Source organism: Plutella xylostella, chromosome 18 (assembly GCF_932276165.1).
Source record: "Plutella xylostella chromosome 18, ilPluXylo3.1, whole genome shotgun sequence".
In the NCBI taxonomy this organism is placed as follows: domain Eukaryota; kingdom Metazoa; phylum Arthropoda; class Insecta; order Lepidoptera; family Plutellidae; genus Plutella; species Plutella xylostella.
This window is the reverse complement of record NC_063998.1, coordinates 8,019,831-8,046,289: the sequence shown is the minus strand read 5'-3', so window position 1 is coordinate 8,046,289 and position 26,459 is coordinate 8,019,831. Positions and strand designations below refer to the sequence as shown.

General features: G+C 40.8%; 1 protein-coding gene across 3 annotated transcripts in view; it reads right to left on the bottom strand.

Annotated features, from left to right (window-relative positions):
- LOC105387341 (serine/threonine-protein kinase minibrain) overlaps nucleotides 1-25,871 on the bottom strand; it is a 95,063-nt gene extending 69,192 nt beyond the window's left edge. For 2 of the 3 annotated variants that reach the window (XM_048627379.1, XM_048627380.1), the window contains exons 1-3: nucleotides 24,872-25,871; nucleotides 14,747-14,925; nucleotides 13,275-13,376 (exon numbers count right to left, since the gene is read on the bottom strand). In XM_048627379.1, the coding sequence (XP_048483336.1) occupies nucleotides 13,275-13,376; nucleotides 14,747-14,925; nucleotides 24,872-24,935 (345 nt within the window). In that variant the 5' untranslated portion in view covers nucleotides 24,936-25,871. The remainder of the gene's footprint in view (nucleotides 1-13,274; nucleotides 13,377-14,746; nucleotides 14,926-24,871) is intronic. The other variant, XM_048627381.1, reaches the window with a different exon arrangement.
- Between the last annotated feature and the right edge of the window lie 588 nt (nucleotides 25,872-26,459).

Genomic DNA, 26,459 nt, shown 5'->3' with positions numbered 1-26,459 from the left:
TAGTGTCCATCAGTGTGCCAACCGATATACAAATTCTTTTATTTTTAGAGTTTATGGGTTCAACTTCTAATGTATGTAAAAAAGTATATAAAAATACGATCAAAATCGGTGAAAACCCGGTTTTCGGTTTCCGGTTTTGAACTTTCAAAACCGGTTATGAAAAACCGTGATATATTGTCCGGTTAACCGGTTTTACGGTTAACCGGTTTTGCACGCCCTAGTATGGAGTGTTTTGTTTGGTTTGTACCGGAGAGAGGGTTAGCAAAGCAAACAGTGACTAAGCTTTGACAGCGTGACGTCACAGCGCGGGCGGTCTCGCCGAATTTGCAAACGCTACACGCAGTTTGCAACAATGTTACAGTTTACAGTGACAAGGTAAAAAAGTTACGATAAAAAAAAATAGGATATTCCAACCGAATTGTGAAACTAACGTTTTTTTTACAGTCATAATATGATTATTATTTACCATTACATAGATACAAACAGGTATTTACTGTCATCATGAATGAGGTGTCGATAAGCAATTCCACCACCCCAATCAACAAACAGCCGCGTCACTTTTGAATCATGCGATACAGCCACCATTGCTCATTTACTAGCATCAGTTAATGAGGTATTACAAAGTCGAAGTGCAACGCTGAATTCAATCCACCCATGAGTCAGCGGTGGCTGATCGTTGCGCCATCACCTGACTCACTGCACCTGAGTCTACGAGTGATGTTTCTCATTATTATCCTTGCCTTAGATTGACCATATACGAACAAGATGGACTGTCAGTGAAAAAGAAACGTCTCGACAAACAACATCTGACTTCTACCACTGAGCTCTTATTTTGAATTTGTTCGGTTAGCAGATTTGTGACTTTACTCATAGGTACAGTGCTCCGAAATTGATAATGCGCATAGAAATCTTTGACAGATCGGTTGTTTTCGATTATGTGACACATGATATTGACTCCAATTTCTTTCGAACAAGGTGCAAAATGCAAGTGTTTTTTTAAGGCTCTTACGATTTAATGATTCGGATGTGAAGATCTGCATGTGCATTATTAATTTTGGACAAGTGTACAGTGGTTTTCATTAGGTTGAACATAAAACGGTTTGACAGTATACAAAATGCAGAGAGTTCTTTGCTTTGATTTTGAATGTGACAGACCATCTTGTTCGTATATTGTTAATCTAAGCTCCTTGCATTTATCATAGACTGAGCTTCCCGCGGCATTAGCATTAGGAAGTGAAAGACCTTGTGACAAGGACGCCTAATGGAGACTGCAGTGTTGAAATAATTATTATTAGGAAATCGACGACAATAAGCGCTAACCACTAAATAATCCTATTATTTTTTATAACACATGATCATATTTATAAGGGTTTAAGGTGCCTATTCGACTGAGATTCATCAAACCTGGTATCTTATATTGACACTCTGTTTTTAATTTATTGATGTTTGTCTCCTAATATCAATAGCTATATTAGTCCACCAGAGCCATTAATTCTACGAATTCACACATAGCTACTAACTCACCTATAGACAATGGCAATAAATTTAGTTATCCTTCGCTCATGGGAAATCCACAGCAACAGAAATGACTCAGTAATCCCACCGTCAGCTGATTCATGCCTCAAACGATCCAGTCCGTTCAACTCTAACCTTTAACACGAACGGAATACGATTCATAGCCGCAATTACGCCGCCCCCGTCTGATGATATTTTTATTTCGAGTTTGCTAAATTAATTTGCAGGACGTTACTGAGTTTATCACTTCCTTATAGTGTAATTACAGAAATAGGTACCCACGGCAGTGTATTCAAAGGGCAACCTAATTAACCTTCTTTAAACAGTTAAAAACATTTAACACCTTATGAAATGCTTACGTCGATATAATATATCATACCGTATATTATTATTAAGTAGGTGTTCAAAAGTGTGTATTAGTCTGGCACTCTCTCGTCGGTAAGACCTGCACTTTATTTAATTCAGTTATCAATGTGTTTACTTTTTCGCTCCCGATCGCGATGGAAGTTGATAAAGGTTGGTAATAACTTAACAAAATTGTTCGAAATATGAACATTTCCATGTGTGAACTAAACGAATGCTAACTTAAGCTCGACCGCTCATAATAAGAATCGAATCGGATCTTCATAATAGTATCTACGAAATTATGATATGATGCCAAAAAGTCATTCCTAATTCAATTCCGAGAAACGATATTATTTTCATCGGCGGATAATTTTCGACGTAGTTCACTGGTAAAAGGCGAGACTAGCGGCCTTCCAAGGCAGTCCGGTGCCGGTGGCTTCTAAACTGGAAAGACGGGCACCGCCATCGCTCCAGCTCACATAGACGGTGGCGCCGCCACGCTATCCACGTTATCCTTGTCGATGTTGTGTTGACAAGCGAATGAAACAAGGTGACACGGCCGACCCAAAGGTGACCCGCGGTTAAACACTCCCAAGTTCAATGAACCCGCAGACATTTCGACGCACTCACAAACAAACTATTACAGTGTGAAAGACGAATCGCCCGCTATTTGCATTATTGGTCTACTTTTGCAAGTATGGAAAATACGTGGGCGACGGTAAGTGGGATGTTGTTTTTTACAAAATTAATGTTCAGAATATTTATATGTACCTATAAGTGTTTCATACGTTTAACTATCATTTCATAGTAGATATGTAATGCTTATTACTTTTAATATATTTTATGTATATTTTGATTATTAAGTGATTTGGTGTAACTTTGTTAAAGTAAATTAATAGTTTGGTTTTGAACTCCTTATAATATAACATGTCCTGTGGGTTGACCCGAACAAATGCTTATAGGATTAATCCCGCCCTTTGTACACTTGTGGTTTAGTCTAATAAATAATTAAATTAATAATATTCACCATACATTCCAATAATAAACATGAACTGCGAACTCGACATGTTAGCAGAAACCACCCTCCGCAATGGAAAGAGCAAACTCATCAGTTTCACCGTGACATTGTTACGTGTAAATCTAGATAATGCTCTGAAACGCGGCCGAGACGGGGCGGGAAACAAGAAAAAACACTTGGCTAAATAAAAATGGAAGAAAAATGCACTCGCCCCGGTCTAGGCGTCTGTATAGGGGCCGCTCCGGACTAATTGCAAAGAACTAGATTAACGCGCCCCGCACAGCCACTAAACGGGATAGCCACTGTTTACCACCGACGGTTTTATTCCTTTTACACCGCCATTTATAGACTTATTTTATTAGCGAGGAACGCCCGACAACATTTATATTAGCAACTAAGTAATCATCATAAAATCAACACTATTAAGCGCTGAATCTTAACCAGTCGCGGCTGAAGCGCAGTGGTACAGCATTACGCATTTACATATTCAAGTGATTAAGTTTTAATAAGTATCACGTTGAATCACACAGAGCGTATTTTGGTGCCGTCTAATTTTAAAGAGGAGTTTATTGGTGTCATTCCGGCCGTCGTCGTCATTAATCTTAGCGGAAGCGTTTAAAAACGGCGCCGAATAGACAGCAGCGAGGAAGTCGTATGAGGGTTTTTTGCTCTTTGTTTTAAGCCGTAACAATTGCCAACGGTCCGGGACGGCTTACACAGCAGATCGCGACAATGCTGGAGTTAATTGCCGGTAAGCGTACAACGAGATTATCGCCGGGCACCGGACGGTACGTAAGCGTGGCATGGCCGGCCGTAGCGTCCCGGACGCCCGACTTTTTGCCGTCCCGATCGCCCCCAACGCAATCCAATTACCGAAGGCGGATTGTTGTTTTAAAAGGGGTTTTCTCATAATTGGCCTGGATTGTTCAGGTGCCACATTTACCTCATTAGGTACGTTGCTTTAAGACCGCTGCTTGTGTTGATACTTACTTTTATCCTTTTACCATTATACATAATTTAAATCCGAAATCTACTGGCCACAAATAAATAATCACGCCAACCCGACAAAAACATAATGACACGAAAACAAGTGTCTGTTTTTGAGAAGCCAGCTAACGGTGCTCGCGTCCGAATCGGCCACCACAATCTCGGGGCCAGTCATTTGCAATTAGTGTCCATTCACAGCGGTACAACAGTCCAGGAAATTAATTTGGACTATGACAAATTATTTTACAAGTTCCATTCATTACGAATAGGGTGTGTTTTATTTGGGATCGAGGGTGAGAGCCGGCGGACAGCTCGTGACGCCCCGAAATGCTAATTTGCGGACTCGACAGACACAAGTGTACTTTTAAATATAGCCAAGTAACTTTTTATTCAATAACAGGAGTGACTGCTTCGTTGAGTAATTGCTTTGTGAAATGTCTTGTTTTCTTGATTAATTAAAGCTTAATTGATTTCGGTTTCTCTTTTCGCTAAAGGTTATTTATTACTTGTTGACCAAGACTTCCTTGAGCGCACCTCGTTAGACAGTTGATGAGTAGACAAGATCTATGTGTATTTGATAAGCTTCAAGATGTTTTATTTACTCTTAGTTCAGTCTCGGTGCAATTGCACAATGTTTTTTCACTTGACTCAGCCAGCAAGATGATTTATACAGCTAGTTACTTAATCGCCGCCTTGTAACATTTTTATTATCATATCATGCAGGTTATGGGCGTGACACACTTTCCGTGTAAACACCATTACACTGATAGCAGATTTGATACCTAAATTATGGATGGGCTTTCAAGCCGCGGCCCGAGTGCAGGCCTGATATAAAAACGGCTTGAGAATCTCTTCTACACTCGAGGGTGTAGCAGAAAATTTGGAAAATTTAGAGGTTTTCGTGACAAGGTCGTCATAGAGTACCTGAAAGCCGTTCGTCTTCCACTTAAAGTGTTTCATTGTTGGCGTCTGAAAAGTGATTGTTTGTCCCCTCCGTCGCCCGCCGGCGGGGGCGCGCGGGGGACGGGGCAGACCAGTCGGTACAGTCCGAGCGATGTCAAGTAAAGTTTAACACGCAATTAGTAAACCGGCGAACACCTTGGCACCAATAGCTGCCCCGTTCAGGGACTTTCGGCCTTTACCTTATTTTCTTTTGTGTGCCGCCCGCACGGCAACAGCGGCCGTCGTTCCCAAAAACCATATTTTAGTTCCCAAGCCGCAAATCCTGCAAATAGTTTTATTGTTTTCGGTTATGCCAAGTTATACAGCTTTGACGATGTCGATCATTGTTTTTCTGCACGCAATACGTCCGTTAACCGGCCGTTTCTAGTGTATTAAAAATATGAAGTAGAGCAAACAATTTACGGAGTTTTAATTTCGGGCGGACATAAACTGACTGTACTTTATGACCACGCTTATTAAAGGGTGTACGTGTTTCAAAAATATATAGTGTTACCTAAACGATGGCGAAAACTATTCTGAAAAAATATATACAAATATGTATTATAACACACTTGTTTTGTATTTAAAATCATGGAATAATTTATTTTGCCTTTACCATGCCATGGGCCATAAGATTAAGGCCCTGTTCCACAATGTCTGGTTAGTGGCTACTTGTGAGATAAAATACAAGCTGTCACTCTCTGTTATTATATTTTTGACAGTGACAGCATGTATTTTATCTCACAAGTAGCCACTAACCAGACATTGTGGAACAGGGCCTAAACATTCCAGCTTTGGTATCATCATCATTGACATATCTTGTATGTATTTGAAAGCAGCCACAACCACGCCATTGAATCGACACACGATGGCTGGAACCTATAATGGCAACCATTGTACCAATGAATAAGGTTATAAATCCCTCCACGGGCACCTCTGTTCTATCTTCTCACCTAACTAATTCACAATAACAACTAACAACAGTGGTAGAAGTAGGGTGTTATAATTATGTCGAGACGTTCCTTTAACACTCCATCTAGTTCCTACATTATTAATCTTCGCACCAAGCCGACGCCGCCAGCCTATCCGTGTAGACTTTGCACCCGCGGCGCCGCTCGCCGGGTGGCAACCGGCTACCCGAGTGACGCCGGCGTGACGTCGGGCCAACCTTGACTCAGATACGCCTGCACTACCTATTGCCAGGCTGCGGACTTGGCTATTCTCGCGAATCTATGTGGCGGTCGCTAGGGGAATTTGTTTTGTGTCGATTGGAAATGGGAACTAGACCTGTCAAACAATGAAACATGACTATGTACACAAAGACTAGTGAGATTATGATAGGAAACGGCATACGTACTACTCTGTAGTAATAGTTTAAGACTTATAAAAAACAAAAATTAAGAAATAAATAAAAAAATATTATGTCCTGTGTTAGTTCAACACAATTTATTACTTTATTAAACGACAGCATCTCTGACAAAAGGTAAGATTTCTGAGAAATTGTTTACTGATAATGCCGGATAATGCCGAAGTTGACAAAGTCTTACCTCTCGTAACTGTAACATAGTAACTAGATACGTGATTTCCATGGAAACAACGCCAGCTATCAGTTGCCTTGCTATGTAAAACCGAGATTACCCACTAGTGCCGTGTGTGTGTGTGTGTGTGTGTCGGTGTTTCGGCATATTAATTGACGGCCATCTGGGAAACAAAAGACGACCGCTCGATCCGGCGCAGAATTCCAGCTCACCGAGAATAGATGTGTTTGTTATGAAAGCGCAGTGTTTGTGTTTAATTACCGAGCTCGTGATAAGCACGAACAGCTGATCGCGAGACGCCAGCACGCTAGCTGTAGAAAGCGAGACAATGAATGAACCAGGTTTTTCTACGACGATATTGAAAACATTGCATGCGAGACGCTGGGAGTTCGCGGTAGCGGAGTGAAACAGTTTTAGAGATCGCATCTCTGACTCTGTCGCCACCGGGGACTAAAGCAAGCCTGCTCTTGATGCAGGATCTGCATGTGCATTGGGCAATTATGCTTCACTATAGCGGATTGACCAACCACCGACCTCGCTCCAAGTTTGATCATCAACCGACCAATCAAATAATCATAGCGCACTTTTTACGACCTAGATGATGTGAACACAGCGGCCCTTTTGAACATCGCGTAATGAATTTCGAATTGACACTGTAGGGATGTTATTGGCAACGGGTTTGAACTCGATTTCGCTATTCGATTCCTTGACTCGGATCGACTTGGCAGCTGGCCGTTAGTTGCGAAATGTAGCCAAGCAGCGAGCGTTAGTCATTGTCACCTACATACTTTGAAGAGCTTTGAAGTTTGTGGTATTAGGGATCTAGAGACTAACTTATGTATTATTTGTTGCTATCGTAATCCCGAAGTTGAAAATTTCAACATTTTCATGGAACAACTAGAAAAAATGCTGGAGCACTTCTTCGACAAAAAATGTATAATATGCGGAGATTTTAATGTTGACGTTCTAATAGACTGTAAAAAACAAAATGAATTAATCTCTCTACTAAAATCTTATAATTTCAGACACCTAATTAATGAAATAACTTTCATACGAAACGACTCAGAATCATGCATCGATAATTTCTTCACTAATCTACCTGAGGAGTACGTGGGAAAGAATGTAGTAGATCACAATGGCCTGGCTGATGGACACGCTGGAATTTTTTGTGATCTTTTACTTGACATCTCAGGTTCCAAAAAAAATACCAGTGAATCAATCACTATGGTAAGACGAACATTCTCTAAAGAAAACAATGAAAATTTCAGGAAAGAAATCATGAAAGAAAATTGGAATAGTAAAAATACTACCGGTTTCGTGGAAACTTTCAATAAAGTCTACAAACAGAGCTTTCCAAAAAGGAGAAAAAAACTAACAATTAAAAAGGGCACTAAAATCACTTGGACTACAAAAGGCATTAAAGCCTCGAGTAAAATGAAAAGGATACTTACACATACAAATAGCTGTGACCCTACCATAAAGTCTTATCGCAGTAATTATATAAAAATATACAGAAAGGTTATTAAAATAGCCAAAAAAATTGGCGTTCAAACAGAAATAGAAAAAGCGAAGAACTCAACCAAAGGAATTTGGAACTGCGTTAATAGACACCGAAATAAAAATTCTGTATCTCTAAAAGAAGAACTGTTGTTAAAAGTAAATGATAAGATAGTGCACCTCCCACAAGAAATAGTAAACATTTTTTCAGATAAATTTAAGTTCGAAGATGACAGCACGATTGTGAATCCTGACGAGGCAATAGCGCTACTCTCAGAAAATTATGAAAAAACATCAGATAACATGATCTGTAGAGCCACTACCCCCACTGAAATTACAAAGACAGTACTAGGCTTTAAAAATAAAAAATCATGCGGTCACGATGAAGTTCCAATAACGGTAATCAAAGACAATATAGATATTCTCGCAACTCCCTTATCCAATTTCTTCAATGCGTGCATGTTTGAGGGGGTATTCCCAGAGCAACTAAAAATAGCCAAGATCTTGCCAAAACACAAAAAAGGCTCAAAAACTGACCCATCCAAGTACAGGCCAATCTCTCTCTTAACCATACTTTCAAAAATATTCGAAAAAATACTTAAATCTCGCCTAGTCCTACATCTAAACATGAATAACATTCTGAATGCTAGACAATTTGGTTATCGACGAGGTGTAGGAACTACAGATGCTATAGACAAGCTTCTAGATGATATAGTTCACAAAATAAATAACAAAGAAAAGGTGGCAGCTCTTTTTCTCGACCTTAGTTCAGCTTTTGACCTTGTAGATCATAAAATACTTCTGCAAAAGCTTGAATTTTACGGAGTCAGAAATCAAACTTTAAAGCTTTTTGAATCCTATCTCAAGAACAGGAAACAGTTTGTGGAAATTACTAATATTGTAGATGGTAAAGAAGTTACTACCACTTCAGAATATGTAAATATTAAACGAGGAGTCCCACAAGGCTCAGTGTTGGGGCCCATTCTATTTATAATCTTTACTAATGACCTATTAGAATACATCCGGCGATCCTTCCCGGAAGATAAATTAATAGTATATGCAGATGATACTAATGCTATCCTATCGGCAAAAGACATGGATACCCTTGAATATAAATTAAATTACATACTTGATAACTTCAGTTTATGGTTTAAAGCCAACAATTTAAAAATAAATACTTCGAAAACCAGTGCTTTACTATTTAAATCCACTATTAGAAATAAAGATAGCCTACATATAAGATTAGACGGAGAAAAAGTTGACATGGTAGACTCCGTGAAATTTCTGGGAGTCCATATAGATGCGTTACTGAATTGGAAATCAGAACTAAAATCAATAGATAGTACTCTGAGCTCGGCGTGCTTTGCACTCAGAAGTCTTCGAGACGAGATCAATGAAGAACAACTAACTATGATTTATTACGCCCTCGTAGAGTCAAAATTGAGGTACAGCATTAAACATTGGGGAAATAGTTTCGATTATAACATAAAAAGAGCATTTATACTACAAAAAAGAGCTATTCGCACTATTGTCCGCATACCTCAAACTGAATCCTGCAAACCTCATTTTACTCGACTCAAAATACTGACGGTGCCTTCACTCTACATTCTGGTGTTACTAACGGGATTAGCCAAAACCAGACATGAAATTGAAAGTGAAGATGAAAAAAAACGAAGGGAAAATACTAGAAGAAAAGACTTACCAATAAAGTTTGTTCCAAAATTTACAGTCATTAAACATTCGGCCACATATCAGTCCCAGGTCGTTTTCAACAAATTGCCACTCTATTTAAAAATACTTATTAGCCATAGCAGCTTCAAAACGAAACTAAGGGATTTTTTGTTGAAGGGGTGCTTCTATAGTCTAGATGAATATCTTAAGTGACTGCCTACCTACATAAGAAACTTAATAATTTTTGTACCTACCTACTTACATCTATTTTGACTTGAAATGATATTATAATTATTTGAATTGGTAATTTCGACAAATTGTATTAAGTATAATTATTATTTTGATGACTTTTTCAAATTATATTAATTGTAAAAAGTTGATTGCATATTGTAAAGTATAGGCTGGATACCACAAAACTTTATTAAATTGTGTAACTACCTAGGTTAAGTTAGTTTTAAAAAATTCACACACAATGTATATTGTTTATGAATAAATAACTATGAACTAACTAACTATATTGCATCGGTGCCTATTGCTTCATACTGCATAATGCAATTTAAAAACTATTCAGAGAATAACGAGGTCGTGGCTGTTTCAATCATTCCTTCGGTCGCTTTTTGTGAGAATTGTAAATGAGAACTCTATGGAGCGAAACGCAAATAGCAAATCGGAAATTCCGATGCGTTTGGAAACTTCAACAAGTCAACTGCGTTCTGTATAAATTCGATCTAATTGACTTTGAAACAAGAACAAAGGTTTATAGGTTCACGGACTCGGTAAAGGTTACAGAGAATATTATTGAGGCAAACACCGATTAAAAACTCATCGCGTATAACCTGTCTTATCTATAACGAATTTCCTGTTTCAGTAATATGCATTCTTGGAATAGCAGCATTAGGCACGATTTCGCAAGGCGAGTTTCCGTGTTCGTCTATAAAATAAAAACATGTTTTGCTTCGACAAAAGGTGTACAGTCAGCGGAATGCGTCGCCGTGACGCAATCAGGTCATTCGAAACCAATAACTTCGCCCGCCTAACCGCAGCAACCTATTAATAGGCATAAATACCCAACTATGTAATCAATATTGACTACTTAATCTAATAAACTACACGGCTGCTTTGATTATAAACTATAGTTAGCAATAGATAGAGGTTTCTACAGAAATTTATCTATCTACATTTGTGAGACGATACTGCAGGTTATCGAGTAATAATTGAGCGTAATAAAATTATACAGATAAAATTTGGTTCGTATTTATATTAACTTGTATGTATTACAAGTGTGGGCGGCGCTGGCTCGAGAAATGATTCCATGTTATTACTTTCAAAGCATTAACGAATATTTTATGTTTGTGAATGATACATTCAAAACGCCAAACATTGCGTGATTGAGCCGAGTATTCGGCCGGTGTCATTCCATTCATGTAACCAAATATGTGCTACTCGAAGGCGAATCGGTTGATAAAATTGCTTGTTTAAGATAATGAAAGTTGTCGCCCTTGTCGTTCAAGTGACGAATATGCCGTTAAGTTTTGTTTTTTGTTTACAGTTAAATCAAGGTAAGTATAACGTGAGACATGAGTGACAGGTTGATTTCTGTAATTTGCGCGTTAACTTTTGCAAAAATAACATACATACATTTCAACTTTTAATAATTACTATCACTATTATATTCAAGCATGCTATACATACGTAGCTTAACACGAGCAATTAAACGCCCCAATGCATTACTAATCTCAAAGTAGCTAAAGATGGATCGGAATCGTTGCGACCACTTCTTTGTCTCAATCGTGATCCCGTAGCAGCGGTGACAAAGTAGTCCGCATCACGCGACACGTCACAGGTCCGTACCCTGGCAGGGAGCCATGTAAACACACCACCAAATAGGGCAACGACCAGAGTGAACGACCAAAACACAAATCTATTAATAAATAAACAGAAAAAATACTTAGGGGACGAGTGACGCCGCCGCATGTACGCTCCGGATACAGGAATTTCGATGCTATAATTAGCTTTCGGTGTTATTATTGTTGTGAGTTCGGTGAAGTTCGAGAGATCACTACGCGTGCTGGAAAGGCGTAGCTTTGCTGGGTATTGCGCATCTTAGATTTGACTAGACTAGGATGACCTATGATTCACTAGTTTTAGGGCATATATGTATTTCAGCACGAGACCTCCAAAGCGTAACACGGCATTCTCCCTTTGGTGAAAACCATCTACGCGTCACTATCATCACACCATAACTTATAAACCAGTACAACGCAATGATGCGGCGCTATTCCACCATGTTTATAGGTCTCCACGTTCCGTCGCGTCACGGCCACCGGCGACAAGTCGCGTGACGCAGTGGAGCCACTGCGCAGTGTACAATGCACCGCGATAGCGCGACCGCCCACCGACCACGAAAAGGTCAGGCGGGTCACTCTATACTGGCGAAAAACGAACGAACGAGAGCTGTCTGTTTAATGCATCGAGATAGACGTGGCTCGCGCAGCAATCTGTTTTTTGTGATATAGAGTGACCCTCCAGATGCGACTATACCCTCGTAAACAAATCTAGATAATGATTGCACTCTTGTTGAGAGCAGTTATGAATGGACACTGTTCGCTTCGGATTTATAATTATAATACCTACCGGTCGTTATGAGATTAAGTATTGCGAATGTATAAAGTCGCAGCAACATAAATTACTTAGGTAAACAATCCTAGTGTGTATTTTTCATCAATATATTAATAAACAAATAAACTTAGTTAACACTAATTGTTTCATTGAGAAAGTGACAAATGTTCGCTAGTAGGTAAGTACCAAATTATAGATTTTTTTATTTTAAAAACTAGATTATAAATATTAAAATATTAGCTAAGATTGTTTAGCCTTTTTGCCACGTCTGAAAAAATGCAGTATATGAATTCTTCTGACTGTGGTAGACTTGCGCGTCACTTCAGTTCAGAAATTTGTGGCCGAAACGGCTGCGCGTTGGAAAACTATCGCGTTTTCGGACTGACAACTTTACGATGACCCTCGAGTTCGGTCACAGCCCTTAACTTTTATTTACTGCGGGAGAGTGTGACCAAGTTCTGTGCGAATTGTTTAAATTAGCACACATCCCTGCCGGAATCCACTTGTTTTGTTAGTAAACGTAGCCGTAGGCGTATGAAAATCGCTCGATTTGTTATGTGGAATATTCACGACAAAAACACGTGGGTGAAAAGCTTTCCATCAGTATGATACTCTACGTCTATTTATAATTTCGGCGCCCACACTTTCCCCTAGCACTTTATTCTTTATTGAGAAACTTTTTTATAATAATGTACGCAAAAAATAACCGAATTACTCTGGATTCGCGGAATACTGACTGACACGGTTAAAAGTCGGTCACAGCTTCATTGAGAGTTTTCTTTTCATGAAGGCACATCGTAATAAATTGTCTCCCACGCGGCCCGCGCCGCCTAGCAACGGCGCCCACGTGATGGGCGCGGAAAGGTCGAAACAACCAACGCTATCGCTTTGCCTTTCAGTGGGCGAATTCGCGGGCGTCAAACGTGAGAGTGTCACATTTGGGTGCTTATGTGGTCGCCATGGTAACAGTTTTCCGGGGCTCAGTTTCCGATATAATAAGATATTTTATGTATGTTTGTAACGATTGTATCTGTAATCTGTATACACGTATTACCAACTAATTTATATAATATGATGTTTTACCACAAGGTATATCAAATAGGAAAAGTATACAGTACATAATTATACAAGTTGGCACTTACCTCGTTTATGTGTTTGTAGGTTTTGATGAGGTCGACACTGAGTTTCCTTAGCGGCGCCGTTGAGGGATCCCGAAAGTGGTGAGGTATTCGGGCCTGCATCGCCTGCACAAGGGAGCCATCATTAATACGTGCCTGGTACAGCGAAACCGAGAAAGAATGTCATCTGAAAGACACGGCAATAATACGAACATAATTTGTTATGAAACACGAGCCGCATTCCAGCTAACGACAACAGGTCTTTGTCTTTCTCACTTTCTTTCTCGATTGTACACGAGTCAAACAAACAACAAGCAAAATGAAATAAGCACGTGAGGAACAAAGGTGGTGAGGCAGTTCGCAACAAATCGGTAATCAAATGAGTAAACAAACTTTCAACTGCTGTCGCAATAGCAAATAAAATTATAAAACAAACGCTCTAACACAAACATACCAACGCATATGGGGTTCAGCATTCGGGATAATAAAATCAAAACTAAGCGGCTTCTGTTGCCGGGATAAAAAAAATACTAGGTAAAAATACTGATTGAAATTCATAATCGGATACTGGATGGGAATGAGAGAGGGCAAATGATTCCGAGGCAATTTTGTTTGAAGGTTTCTGTTATTTCTGCCCATATGCCTCCCTCGGGTATAACTTGTTTGTTGACGTTTAAGATTTATTTTTCCGCAACCACGCCGGATCTCATCGTGGGACGATCATTATAACTTTGATATAGGATTCGATTTGCACGCGCCTTTCAATATATTATACAAGTTGGTAGACGAAACATATTAAACAAGTAACAAGAGCGATCCTCCGTGAGCATATTATGGCGGCGCACATTTATTAATTAGTGAGTGGCTCCAGTGAAGGTATCGATCGGTTGCTGCTCTGTATTCACCGCGTCCAACACTCAATACATCACCGGTCCCTGGGCAAAGGAACTTAGTGCTAACCCGTAATTAGTGCCACTTTATGAGCCAATTTATTTAACTGAACGTTACGTCTCTAACGCCTCGTTTCTTAAAGGCTTTCGGAATTTAACAATCGATTAAGAAATGCATATTTTATACTGGAAATTTAAATGTAGACACCATCATTAACAGGAGTCATAGCTAAAGCTTTCGATGCTAAAGCTAATAATAATTGTCAATGAAAAATCTTTTTACTTTATCGGTAATTAACGATTACGATTAGCATCAGTCCACAACCACATACTCCCGTGGATCCTCCACATAAGACATACGTAAAAAAACTGTAAGATCATCCTTAACACTTTAGCCTTTCAGAACCTGGCTGTACTCCCGTTACCAACAAAACAAACAGCTCCCCAATAACCCGCCGAAGAAAGACGGAGCATCTCCCTGTTAATTTACTTTAAACTCCCGTCAACAGCACTAAATCGCTACACCATTTGTTTACCCACGACCGATTGTTGGCCTCGCGGGGGGCAGACGCCTGCATCCACAAAACTGCGTCGTGCATCATTTACCTGAGCGGGGGTTCGGTAGCGGTGGAAAGCCCGGGGGTTGCGCGCGGCGGCGCTCACCTGAATGTCTGAGGGCGCGCTCATGGCGGCCAGCTGCTCCTCGGCCACCAGCCGGCCGTACAGCGGCACGTGGCGCCGCTCGCCGCCGCCCGCCTCCGCCACGCCGCCGCCCACCGCGCCCACTGAAACAAGTGAATCACAGTTAGAAGTGCATGAAGAAACAAGTGAACATCAGTTAAGGCGGGCTCAGGTGGTTCATTTTTGTATGACTCGAATGAACCGTCTGATCCCGCCTTTAGGAGTGCTACAAGAAACAAATGAACATCAGTTAAAAGTACTAGAAGAAGGTTAAATTTAATGAAAATCGGGAACTATGTCCAAACCGCTTTTGGCGATTATTGGCTGAGGATGGAAATGAATGCAGCACCTACGCATTGCGAAATGTAATAGAGGAAACCACAAATGTTAAATAAATAATTTAATCTTCTTTTTTTCTAGGGTAAATCTGATTGGATCTGTGAAATAGTCAACATTTAGACGCTTGTAAACGGATTTTAAAAAAAAAACGCTTGTTCTGGACTAATAATAATGTCCTCCTAGCCGAATTTCGACTACGGCGGCCAATCTCAATTGAGATCAGCCATCTACGCAGGAGTAGATTATAGTGCCCAATGCCCAAGTGTGTGCGCAGTACACAGGAGCACTCTCTGTTCCATCACTCTCATAACCCAATGTCCTGGACTACAATGACTACGAAGGGCAGAAAAGCCGCATAAAAAATATTTCAACACAAAAAAGCCAATGGCAAATAAACTAATGGGTAATTTACATTCCAGAAAAAAGGCAATTATCATCTTCATTAACAAAACCTCATCAACCGTTAGTAGAAGACAAAGATCAATGTTTACCTAAACTTATTCATGTGATTCGATCATTACGACGCAATTTTCGGATGTACACAGGTACACAATAAATAATGACGGTAAAAAGCATGTCAAGAACATTCGACTAATTTGTGTTTTAGTTGGTCGCTGTGTAGCCGTGAGCGTTAAATGTGTGTCAATTAGTTATCACTTCCCATACACAACGACCGTGTCAGTCAAACCGTGATATGATAATAGTTGAAATTGCCTGTGAACGTTCGATTCACCTGTTACCGCCCACACGTTGACTGGAGCCGGCCGTATGTATGTGTGTATGTAACGCGTGGGAATTTGACGCGAATGAATCACGATGACTAGCAAAGCCTACGTGTTTATTTATGAGTATGCGCCTTGTAAACTGAGCGTCTACTAGGCTCTCTCTCTCGGTATTCAAATTAACGGGCGACGCCTTGACTGTCGTATGATTTAGCTACTTTGGCCACAAGATGCGGTATTTTTCCTCTTTCGGTGTTGTAATTCAATGCGTGGCAATGAGTTGCATTAGACATGACAGTCTAACAAATCTCATGGCTAGTTCAATACATAATAACAAATAAATAATACAACTTATATCATCTATAACCTTTGCAGTCTCGCACTGGTTGTTACCGGTTAACCAACACAAATTGCTTAGTATTCCGCCAGTACACATTCCTAAGGCGCAGCGTCTTTATAAGACTTCTCGTTTAAAGTCTACATCCCCGAGGTGTAGTTCGAGTGACGTCTGTAATCCCGCAGATACGTGGAGCGACCTTGCCCAACCCTGGAGTGACAGAGCCAATGTTCTTTGTTTCGGCTGTAGGATTTTTGAGGGGCAAAGCTAAGATTCAATAGCCGCCAAAATGCAGACTTTATAAATAATAAAGTTGTAAAAATAATAATATAAAATATTAAGTTATAAAAATATAAAATTTATTGATTTTTTATTTTTATTTTAACAACTTACTTCTTAGGTCTGTATGTAGTAATAGTATAAATAAAATAAGCTAAGCAAAAATGGTGACAGAGTTGCATATCTCTAGTCTTTACAAAGTATTTTTCACGTTTAATATTTAGTAGTTGATCCAATTTATGTCGAGGTCAGCCTGAAGAATAGTTGTCTAATTAAAAGGATGCCTTACAACGGGATCGTAGGAGCTAATCCATTAATCCAACACCTCTCAGTGTTTGATACTCAAGGTGTGGAGAGATCCCCGCCGACTCGTTTTATAGAGCTGCAGTCAGATCGCAGACGGGTTAATTCGATGTTATTTATGTACCGTCTCGGCTGCCGACTGGACGACGGTGACATTTCATAAGTCGGGAGACGGGCCACAAACGTCTGCACTACTCCACTTTCTTTGGCAAAAGTTTACCGACTCGAGCACTCTGTTGCCGGCTAATTAACACGGAATATCCGCACGAGAAATGGGCAAACCGTATTGATTGAATGCACCGTTAAAAGGAGCCGGCGTCTTTCTCGGTATTCAAATTGAGACTGCTTATTAGTGCACGTCGAGTACAGTTTAATTCGAACGAGATGAATGGCGAGGCGATTCGAATATCTGGCTACATCCGCTCATTATATCCGACTCGAGATGAACCATTTACATGCAACGTCAGTCAACTAAAAGCAGGGAAATTGCACTTGATGCTTTAGAAAATAAGCAGCTCGACAGCCAAACGGATGGAATAAAAACATCAACAGAACTAATTTTAGGGTCGCGTCGATAATACAATTCGACGTAGAAAGACAGCACGCGGCGAAAGCGAACGGGCACGCGATCTATGTATCGGTGATATTACAGTTTGCATTTAAACTGCGCAGTAAATGTACCAGTGTACGTTGGTACGGCGTCTGATGTCGGCTCGGCCCGTTGTCATCCTGTGGTTAGAAGGCTCGGGGGGGCGGGAGGGGTCTTGTTACTGTGGTGCAGGTTGGCTGGTCGTCGAACGCCGAGACGCGCCGCTACGTCACCGGCTGCAAGCCGACCGTTGGAAACCGGCTGGACGACAACCATCGGAATGTGTGGTATGTTGATTCCTTACTGCTAACCGCCAGGTAGGTTCGCGTAGGCGACGGTTTATACATATTTGCTTGCAAATAGCATCTTCGGATAATAATTAGTAGCCGGGTAAGTTATTGAAATGAGTATTTCTATTTAATGATGATAGCTGTTGTGGAGGTGCCGTGTGAACGAAGCGTTTGTTTATTTACTTGGACTTGTCTGTTACATAGGAATGTTGTTGTGGAGTTGTGACTCTATTTTGTCTTTAACCAAGCCTTTGGTCAAACAAACTTTTGATTTTCATTATGAACAAAACCTTTTGTATCTTCGAGCTTTTTGCGCGCTGTATTAGCCAGACGATAAACACACAGCAAAAAGTTAGATTTTTGGTTTTTACAATTCTAGCGTCGGGGTCTTGAACTTTCAACTCGATAGCATTAAACACAAGGTCGTCTGGGAGTCGTGACGTGAAGTTAAATAACTAAATGCTATAGACGCGAGCCAGCAACTGCGCAACAACCGACAACAAACTTCGAGGAATCCATTAAGTGAGCTCCTTGACACATTACTGTATCAGACGAGGGACCCGTGGAAAAACACGCGCAATACAAATGTACACTTACTCCAAGAAATTGACTTACGTTCACCGCAACCCTCCTCAGTCTCCCTATCATTACATTACAAACCTCTCATACGAACCATTTCTGCGAAGCCGCGCAATATTTACTTATTAACAAGAGATTTATCGTTGCCGCACACAAAGAAGTCATTAGCATTCGACGTTATCTCATTAAAAGCACTGAGAAAAATCCGGTGCAAGAATGTGTTCGCGGGAACCCGCAGCTCGCCAGACAGATATTCACATGGAGCGAGTGTTTAGATAAGGAGTTGTTAGCGTGTCGCCAGCGTCCTTGTCGGCTTGTTGTTGTGCAACAGTGTTTGTCCACGTGGAGGGCTGCGCTGCCCCGGGAGGCTCCACCACGGGCTGCGGCCACGTGACCCCCCGACAGACGCAACCACTTACAGCTAGCTGTCTAGGTGTACAACTAATCTTTGCATCTTGTCACTCGCTTTCTTACAATGTTTAGCAATAAGTATGAGTGTATTAGATTAGACTGAAGCACTTGATAGTAGAGTGTGTAGGCGCCATGCGCAATAACAAAACAAACGCAGACAGAGTCGATTTCTAAATGTGTGTATCGCACGCTTCCGATACGCGAAGCTGCATTCTGCGAATCATTAGAAATGAAAAACGGCCCGCACATTTCGAACACACATATGCATAAAACTACACGAATTCCTTTTTCCCCGCGCGGCTGCCAGCCACGCAATTTCCCCGATTGTATGCAAATCCTCTACACAAACAAAGAATGGAAAAAAACGCAGACATTCGTTGTGTGCTACCTGTCCCAGCGGTGCCGGCGTCCCGCCTGCAGCGCCCGCACCGCCGCGCTGATCCACTACGCAAACCTTACACGGATTGAGGCAAGCCAAGAGTGCCACAGTAAACAATCCGAGCACGCTATTAAAATACCTCAATAGAGACCTCCATAGTCGAGCACCGTCTTGTCGAACAGGCTTTTATTAGCCGTCTTCGTCTGGTGAATAATTCAGTGGGGTTTCTATTATGCACTTAGGCGGAAGAATAATGCATCTACTAGATTTTCATAGCGGCAAGGACGCCGGCGCCGCCGCCGCATAAGCAAGAGGAAGCGGTCGCGACTGCATTAGCATCTCTGGGCGGCCTCGAGAGAGAAAAATACGTCGAGGCTACAACGAGTTGCGTCTCAAACAATCAAGTGAGCGCTGAGTGGTTTGTCATAATGACAGATTCAGCGGTGAACGGTAGATGGCAGCACGGGCGGCGAGGCCTCAGGATCGTCCGCGGCAGGTTTAACGGCCGGCCGAGTCCGTCTGGCCGTTCACCCGAGGCCCGCGCGGGGGCTCCGCGGCCCCGAATGTGCGCGAAAACAGCGCCCGCGCCGAATCCACCAATCCACCGCTGATAACTTGATAAGCGAATAAGAGTGAATGAACTGCGAATATTCAAAATCGAATTGCTTGGTTTGATAACGCGCTGTTGTAAAGAGTGCTGTTGGCTGGTATTAAACACACTAGGTTATAGGTATAATCTAGTTTTCTTGACTTTGGTTTGATTAAGTAATGCTATATATTTTTTATATTTTATCGACCTTTGCGTACCAACAACATGCACACAAAATATTTTTATAATTATTCAAAAATATATGTTTGCACACATTTACATATCACATCATTAATTAAAGTTAAAACCTTAACTTAATATAAAATTTTCAATTAATTCTTCTAGTTAATACAAAAAATATATTAAAATAGACTTAGAATAATGATGAACGTATTTATTTCTGGGTTGGTCTATAATTACGTACTTTATACTTGCGCCTCACTATCACTGACCCACTATCATCATCAGTCAAAAAAATCAGGGCCGGAAGAGAGGGCAAACTGCAAACTCAAGCAACGAACCAGTTCCAGACCTGGGAAAACAAATCATTTTGCGAAAGAGAAACTTCAAGTGTCCCCGGATCGGAAACCGTATAAAATAAGAGGCCCAAGCTCAACCCACAGCTTTCGGTCGGCTATTCCGTTTCGCTATGATAGACGAAGCCTTTGTTAAACCACCTACTCGTGTCGAGTCGGTCCACATGGCTTAGCGACCGCTGCTAATAAAAACCGCGGTCAACGTCGGAGGCCGCCGGGGCTGCAGCATCACGGCATCTAGCGCGGAACCTTCAAACAACAAGTCATCGACATCAAGCCTCCACCTGACGTCACCCTCTGGCCACGCCAAACTGCTTTTCCCAAAAATAACGCAAAGATTTCCATCTCCATGTGAATAGATACAGCCTATTCAAACACAAATTAGCATATTTCATGAATACGTATGATCTCCAATCTATAGTGCGCTATTGACGTCACGTTATATTGATCATTACAACCGTTACTTACTGTGGACTTTCCATATAACAAACACTATGACTAAAGCAACGACTGCGCAAAAACCTTTACGGACGGTCAATGACTCTGAGGGGCACTTTAAGGATGCCCTCCTCATTTCGCGAGCCCAAACCTGCCTTTATTAACAGTGTTTTTCCTCCAACACTTCGTATTTACTACTGTCTATTATTTACATTGATACACCTCTTTTCCGAGAAAATTATCTCTGTTTATTACCTTTCATTGCAACCAACAAAGCATAAAGTGCGAGAATTTATTTAGCCATAAAAGGTACTTTCATCTTCATGACAGAGCCGAATGAAACACTCCTCGCACATGATATGTTGTAAGCCCGTCTTAATCCACTTAAAATGCAAATCACCATCGGCGCGCAATGAAATCGTGGCCTCAGAAATAATAGGTCGGTTGAGTTAGTGTGTGCGGTGGAGAAATCGTCGTGTATTTGCATACCTTCAGGCGGGCGCCCACGCTCCCAACACGTGGACTTCCGATTGTCCTCGAAGGTTTGACGACCGACCCTGACTGATCGTCGGTATCGCTTTGACTGTTTACGGAAAACATTTCGAGAATTATGGCAAGCTGCCATTAAACGCGGAGACGATAAATGATTCTGTCAAATGACTAAAAGTCCCACATTTGTTTCTGTCTGAGCAATAGCGATAGGGAAGCCTATCTCGGTGGCAACATTCTGACGAGCTGTCGATTAATGTCTAATAGCCTCCGGGAGAGAATTTTAGTGGAACAATCGGCCGACACATTCCGATGCGAAACTCATTCAGAGGTCGGAGAGACAGTGTCTAGAAGCGTCTAGACGGTGCGTCGGAGAAAGGTGACCATTCACCGGTCGCGGTGCGCAAGAGCCGCCGCTCCCACAGACCGAGACACGCCGGTACCGTTAGCAGCTACGTCATCAGCGGGGGCCATGCGCGCCGACAGAGGCTCTCGCTTTATTTCCATTTTATTTATTAAAATCATTAAAAAGACTTTGTTATCCGCAAAGTGTTATATTTAACGGCACTTGAACAGTTTAATTATGGACATCGCTGTTTCTTTTGGCCTATTAGATGGAGCGCCATAGTGTAATTTCTCCGTCTAGTGCACTGAACGGAGCAATAGCGGCATGACTTGTTCAGGTTGCGCTTAATGCGGAATTTAATAACGGAGGACAAGGCTCAGGCGGCATCGTCAGTAATTGAACTAAATACTTTCCAAAGAGAACGATATCATCAACATAACACGAGTGCACGAGGCACGAGCGTTGTTTTAATGGCGGCGCACCGTGAGGCCAGCATCCGCATAGCAACGCTTTCAGACGCTCAATGAAAGTTGATCGCAAAAATGCGAGCCACTCACCGCCGATAGTTCCGGTGTGAATGATCACCGCAAATATTCGGCGACCACGCGCCCTTCGTCGTCCATTACACTTTCTTTGCGTATGGATGCTGTAAGACACTTCGTGGTAGACCCCTCCCCCAATCTTGCTTTAATAACTGGATAAATAATTTATAATAGCAAAATCCAACCTCACTAATTTATTCACAAGAAATTTCATTTCGGAAGACATTCGGTGAAATTACCAATGTTTTATTTTTGCATTCATGAATTCCAAGGAGGCTGTTGAGATTTTTTTAAGGAATCCACTGTCCTTGTTATTTCTTATATAAGGAAGATCGGGATCGCGTTTGTACCGGCAAGTCTATGGGGAAATACCAGACGATTATTCTTTTGTGCCGTTTATAATGATTATGCCTTTCGCTTTGTTTACATTATGACAAAGTAAACAAGCTGAAATAGCGAATATTCAATAACTTTATGAGCATGTCAGACGAGTCGCAAAAAATGTCTCTCGAACTGTTTTGAAGCGGCTAAAATGTGTAATATTTGGTTTACAACATCAGTAAGTAGTTTCATGCATTTGTACCTGGTAGGTAATTAAGCCAGGAACTGTAGCGTCGAGCCAATTAGGAACTTTCGTGTAAAACAACCTGCACAGTTCGTGTCTCATCCAATTATAGAACTTGTAGCTTCATAATAGCAACAAAACTACAAACTAATGGAGAAATTAATATATCAAATGTGTCTGTACTAAATAGGCAGGCAATTCAATTACCTGCAGACAAATATGACAGACCAGAATATGCTAATTCACAACAATGGCTTCCTAGAAGTAGTCGATGAAATGTGGTCACTTTCACCCAGTGATGGACAGGAGAATAGTTCTTAAGCGTCTTATGATAATCGTTACCTACATAGATCTGATTGATCTTCTTGGCATACATAAAATAAATCTACACCATTTCAGTTTAACTTTATTGACTAGGTAAATGCCGTCTCAACAATGATTGGGGCATTTACCTATTAATCTTTTATTTTCTGATAAACACGACTGTGCTGTGCAATGTCTTGTTACTCTTATTTCCCCAGAGCTAAAGATAGATTTACATTTGAGCCGTATTACTAAGAAACTGGGTATTAAGAGCACAATCTCCGTGTTTATTTAGATCCGCAGAATGCATCGTTTTCCACCGTTGTGCCAAAAGCGTGGGCGGTGAAAGAAAGCCAGGCTAATTTCCACAAAGCTGAATTAAACGCCGGGACCTACCGAGATCCAGATATGACTCACCGGGAAGCACTATCAGCTTTTTTTGGGAATGTAACTTAATCGAATTCACTTGGCATCCATTATGCGCTGTAATAAATCAGCCATTACGTACCCCAATATCCATACAATAAAATGACAATAGGATGAAATTATACAATACACATCCAATCTGTAATAATGGAGTTTCAATTTATACAGCCATAAGAAATTAGTGTGTTTGTACTTGGCGATCGTATCAGGCTTGGATGGATGGATATAAAAATGATGTGAAATAAAAACAAGCGTGGATGTGTTTCCGTCAGTGGGGTCGATGAGGAAGTAGGTCAAAGGTTGGGGTCAGCGACGCATTTAAGCATTTTCGGCGTTCGGAGATGAGCGAGGGTTAACATAATAATTTTACGTTTTTCGTCTTGAGTGTGTAGTAATTATTCACGATTAACGTGTTGTTTGTAGTATAAAGTGTTGAGTTGTAGACTGTAGTCATTTAATTATACCCAATTTAATTATTTCTGATACGTGCTTCATAATTTCCCATGTTTTTGATCAATTGGATTACATACGAACTAGAAAAAATTATATAAAAATTGTATGACAAAAATGTTGCTCATTATTCATTTAGCTTCTACCAGCTCTAAAATTATACATTGTACATTTATTTTTAAATTACAATTTGGAGCAAAAAGTAAATGAATACAAATCCAATCATTTAAAGCTATATTCAGGTCTTATTTTATCTCATAGCAGGGAAGTAAATAAAGGGTCATAACACAATCATAACTACAGGAAACATAGGATCAATCAGTAGCGAGTACTGAGTACATAATCAGGTCAAAGGGTTCTCCTGTCCTGCTAGCTCAAGGGTGTGCATTCAACAAAGGACATACATAATCAGATCATAATGTTGTTGCGTTGCAGACTACACGGAGTAGGGGCCGTGAGAGCCAATGGCACGGATAATTGGGTTATTTATGGCAAATGAAGATCTTCATTATGCTAGGGGGTATGGTAATTGTGTCACACAGTTGCTATGTATAGAGTTGATAATTTATGTACTGTTGACAATCATATTGGTTCTAATGCTGTAAAACAGTTTGTAACTAAGAGTCACAGATGAGCCAAGAAATATTAGATGCACCGCAGCAAATTGATTATATGTATTCTTCAGCTCATCTATCTTTTAACCCACTCTTAGGATCAATAATCATTTTTAAATGCATTTTAAGATTTATTATTCTCAAGTAGTTGGGTATTTTACTATCTTAAAGATTATTTTAACTGTCCATATCCTTTTAGAAATAAATAAAATATGTACCCAATATCTTAGGGCATGAGTGTGAAATGAGCGGGAAAAATATATATTAAAGAATGTCTATTGTATTAGGTCCTTTGGCAATATTCAGTATTTTGAACACAAACAAATGGCTATTTCAATTTATTTATTCTAGAGGAATCGGGCTATGCATCTGTCTAGTGCACTAACCTAGCAACCCTGCCAAGGGTGATTTATTATGATCTGATTTAAAATGTTTATTTTGGTTCCATCTAAACAAACACATGAACTTGCTGACACAGCATATTACAGGTGCTGTAAAAAAACAAGAGATTGTGAAGTACTTACACTTATTTTTGCCATTCTCATCCATGAGCATGGTAAAGTGGTGGTGGCGGTTCCACGCAGCCATTTTGCCTTCGTGAGGAGCCCCGAGAAGCACTAGGGCCGCCCCGGCGGGCCCAACTCCGTTGAGGGGCTCCAGTGTCCTTAGCACAGCACTTGTTTGTCACACACTCATAACCAAAGGGGCATAACACTGATATTCACTGGCTCAACACACTGGCGCCGGCAGCGGCGGCGTCATTGGCAGGGCATGAGCGCTTCCGGCCGCGCGCTTCACTCGCGAGGTAAACAGAGGCACGAGAGCGGGTGATTAACCTCCGCGAGGTGGCTGGTCGCTCGCTGCAGCGGGCTCGTGCGCCCGACCCTCGCGCCGCGCTCGACTGATGCAAGCAAACACGGCCGTGTCACGTGTGCGGTGCACCGCCCGATCGACCACCACTCACTATTCTCGCGCACACGATTACAACAAACGACACCGAGAAATCACCGATAAACTATCCGCGAATGAATGAATACGGCGCGACGGCCGAGGGCGCGTGCAAGTCGGACAGCCGATCGCCCCCCCGATCGCTCGGTCCTCGGTCCTTCACCGTAATGGGTTCCGACGCACGAACAAAATAATAACAAATGTGCATGCGTTCCTCGCTGAAATATGTGCACGTGGGTTGCGTCACAGGCCGAAAGTATGTATTCACTGCGACGAATGACAGGAATGTTTCGTGTAGCTACGAAGCAACGCTAAACACAGCACCGTACAAAGCTATTGAAATATTCCGTAATATGATGAAAATACAAAATAACACCGTTACACACAGATGTATCAAAAATGATACTTCGACTTAAAGTCTCACTAAACTTATTATTATTCAATCAACTGCACTATTTGTAAACACAACACAACCCGCAATGCATTCAGAAATAATAGTTTTAGGACAGAATACGCGTTCATCAAGCGCGACAAATAGGACAAAACATGGCAGACTCGAAAAAGCACACGAAATTGTCTGTGGTCTCATTTTTTTTAAATGCTTAGCTATTATTACTTTTTTTCGTTACACGTAAATGCAACATTTGAAATTATATTTTGCGTTAGATAAAATAGAAATTTATGGTTAAAAAAACAAAAAACTTTATATTATTTAATTAAAAGAAGATTTATTATTTACCTAAATATAATTGTAATACTTATTATGATTATAAGATAAAATAAAAAATGAATTATTTCCGTGTAATGAAACGAGCAAGCGTCATTTGTCTATGACATATCATAGACAAGAATATGAAAAGTGTTGCATGTTTAAAAAAATATGTTTGACGTAGTAGATTTTGTACGCCAATATTTTTTATATCTAAAGATACTTCAGTATTTTCACCAGAAAACATAAATATACACTTTTGTACGTTGTAAAAGAGACTTATGAATATGGAGAAAGCGAAAGAAGTATGTCAGGTCAGGATTGTGGCACGTGGAGATCCATAGTCTCTGCCTACCCCTCTGGGAGACAGACGTGAGCATATACAGTGAAACTATAAAGTCCTGAAATTAAATGAGGGCACTGCTATCTTTCATGTAGCAACCCTATATAGCGAC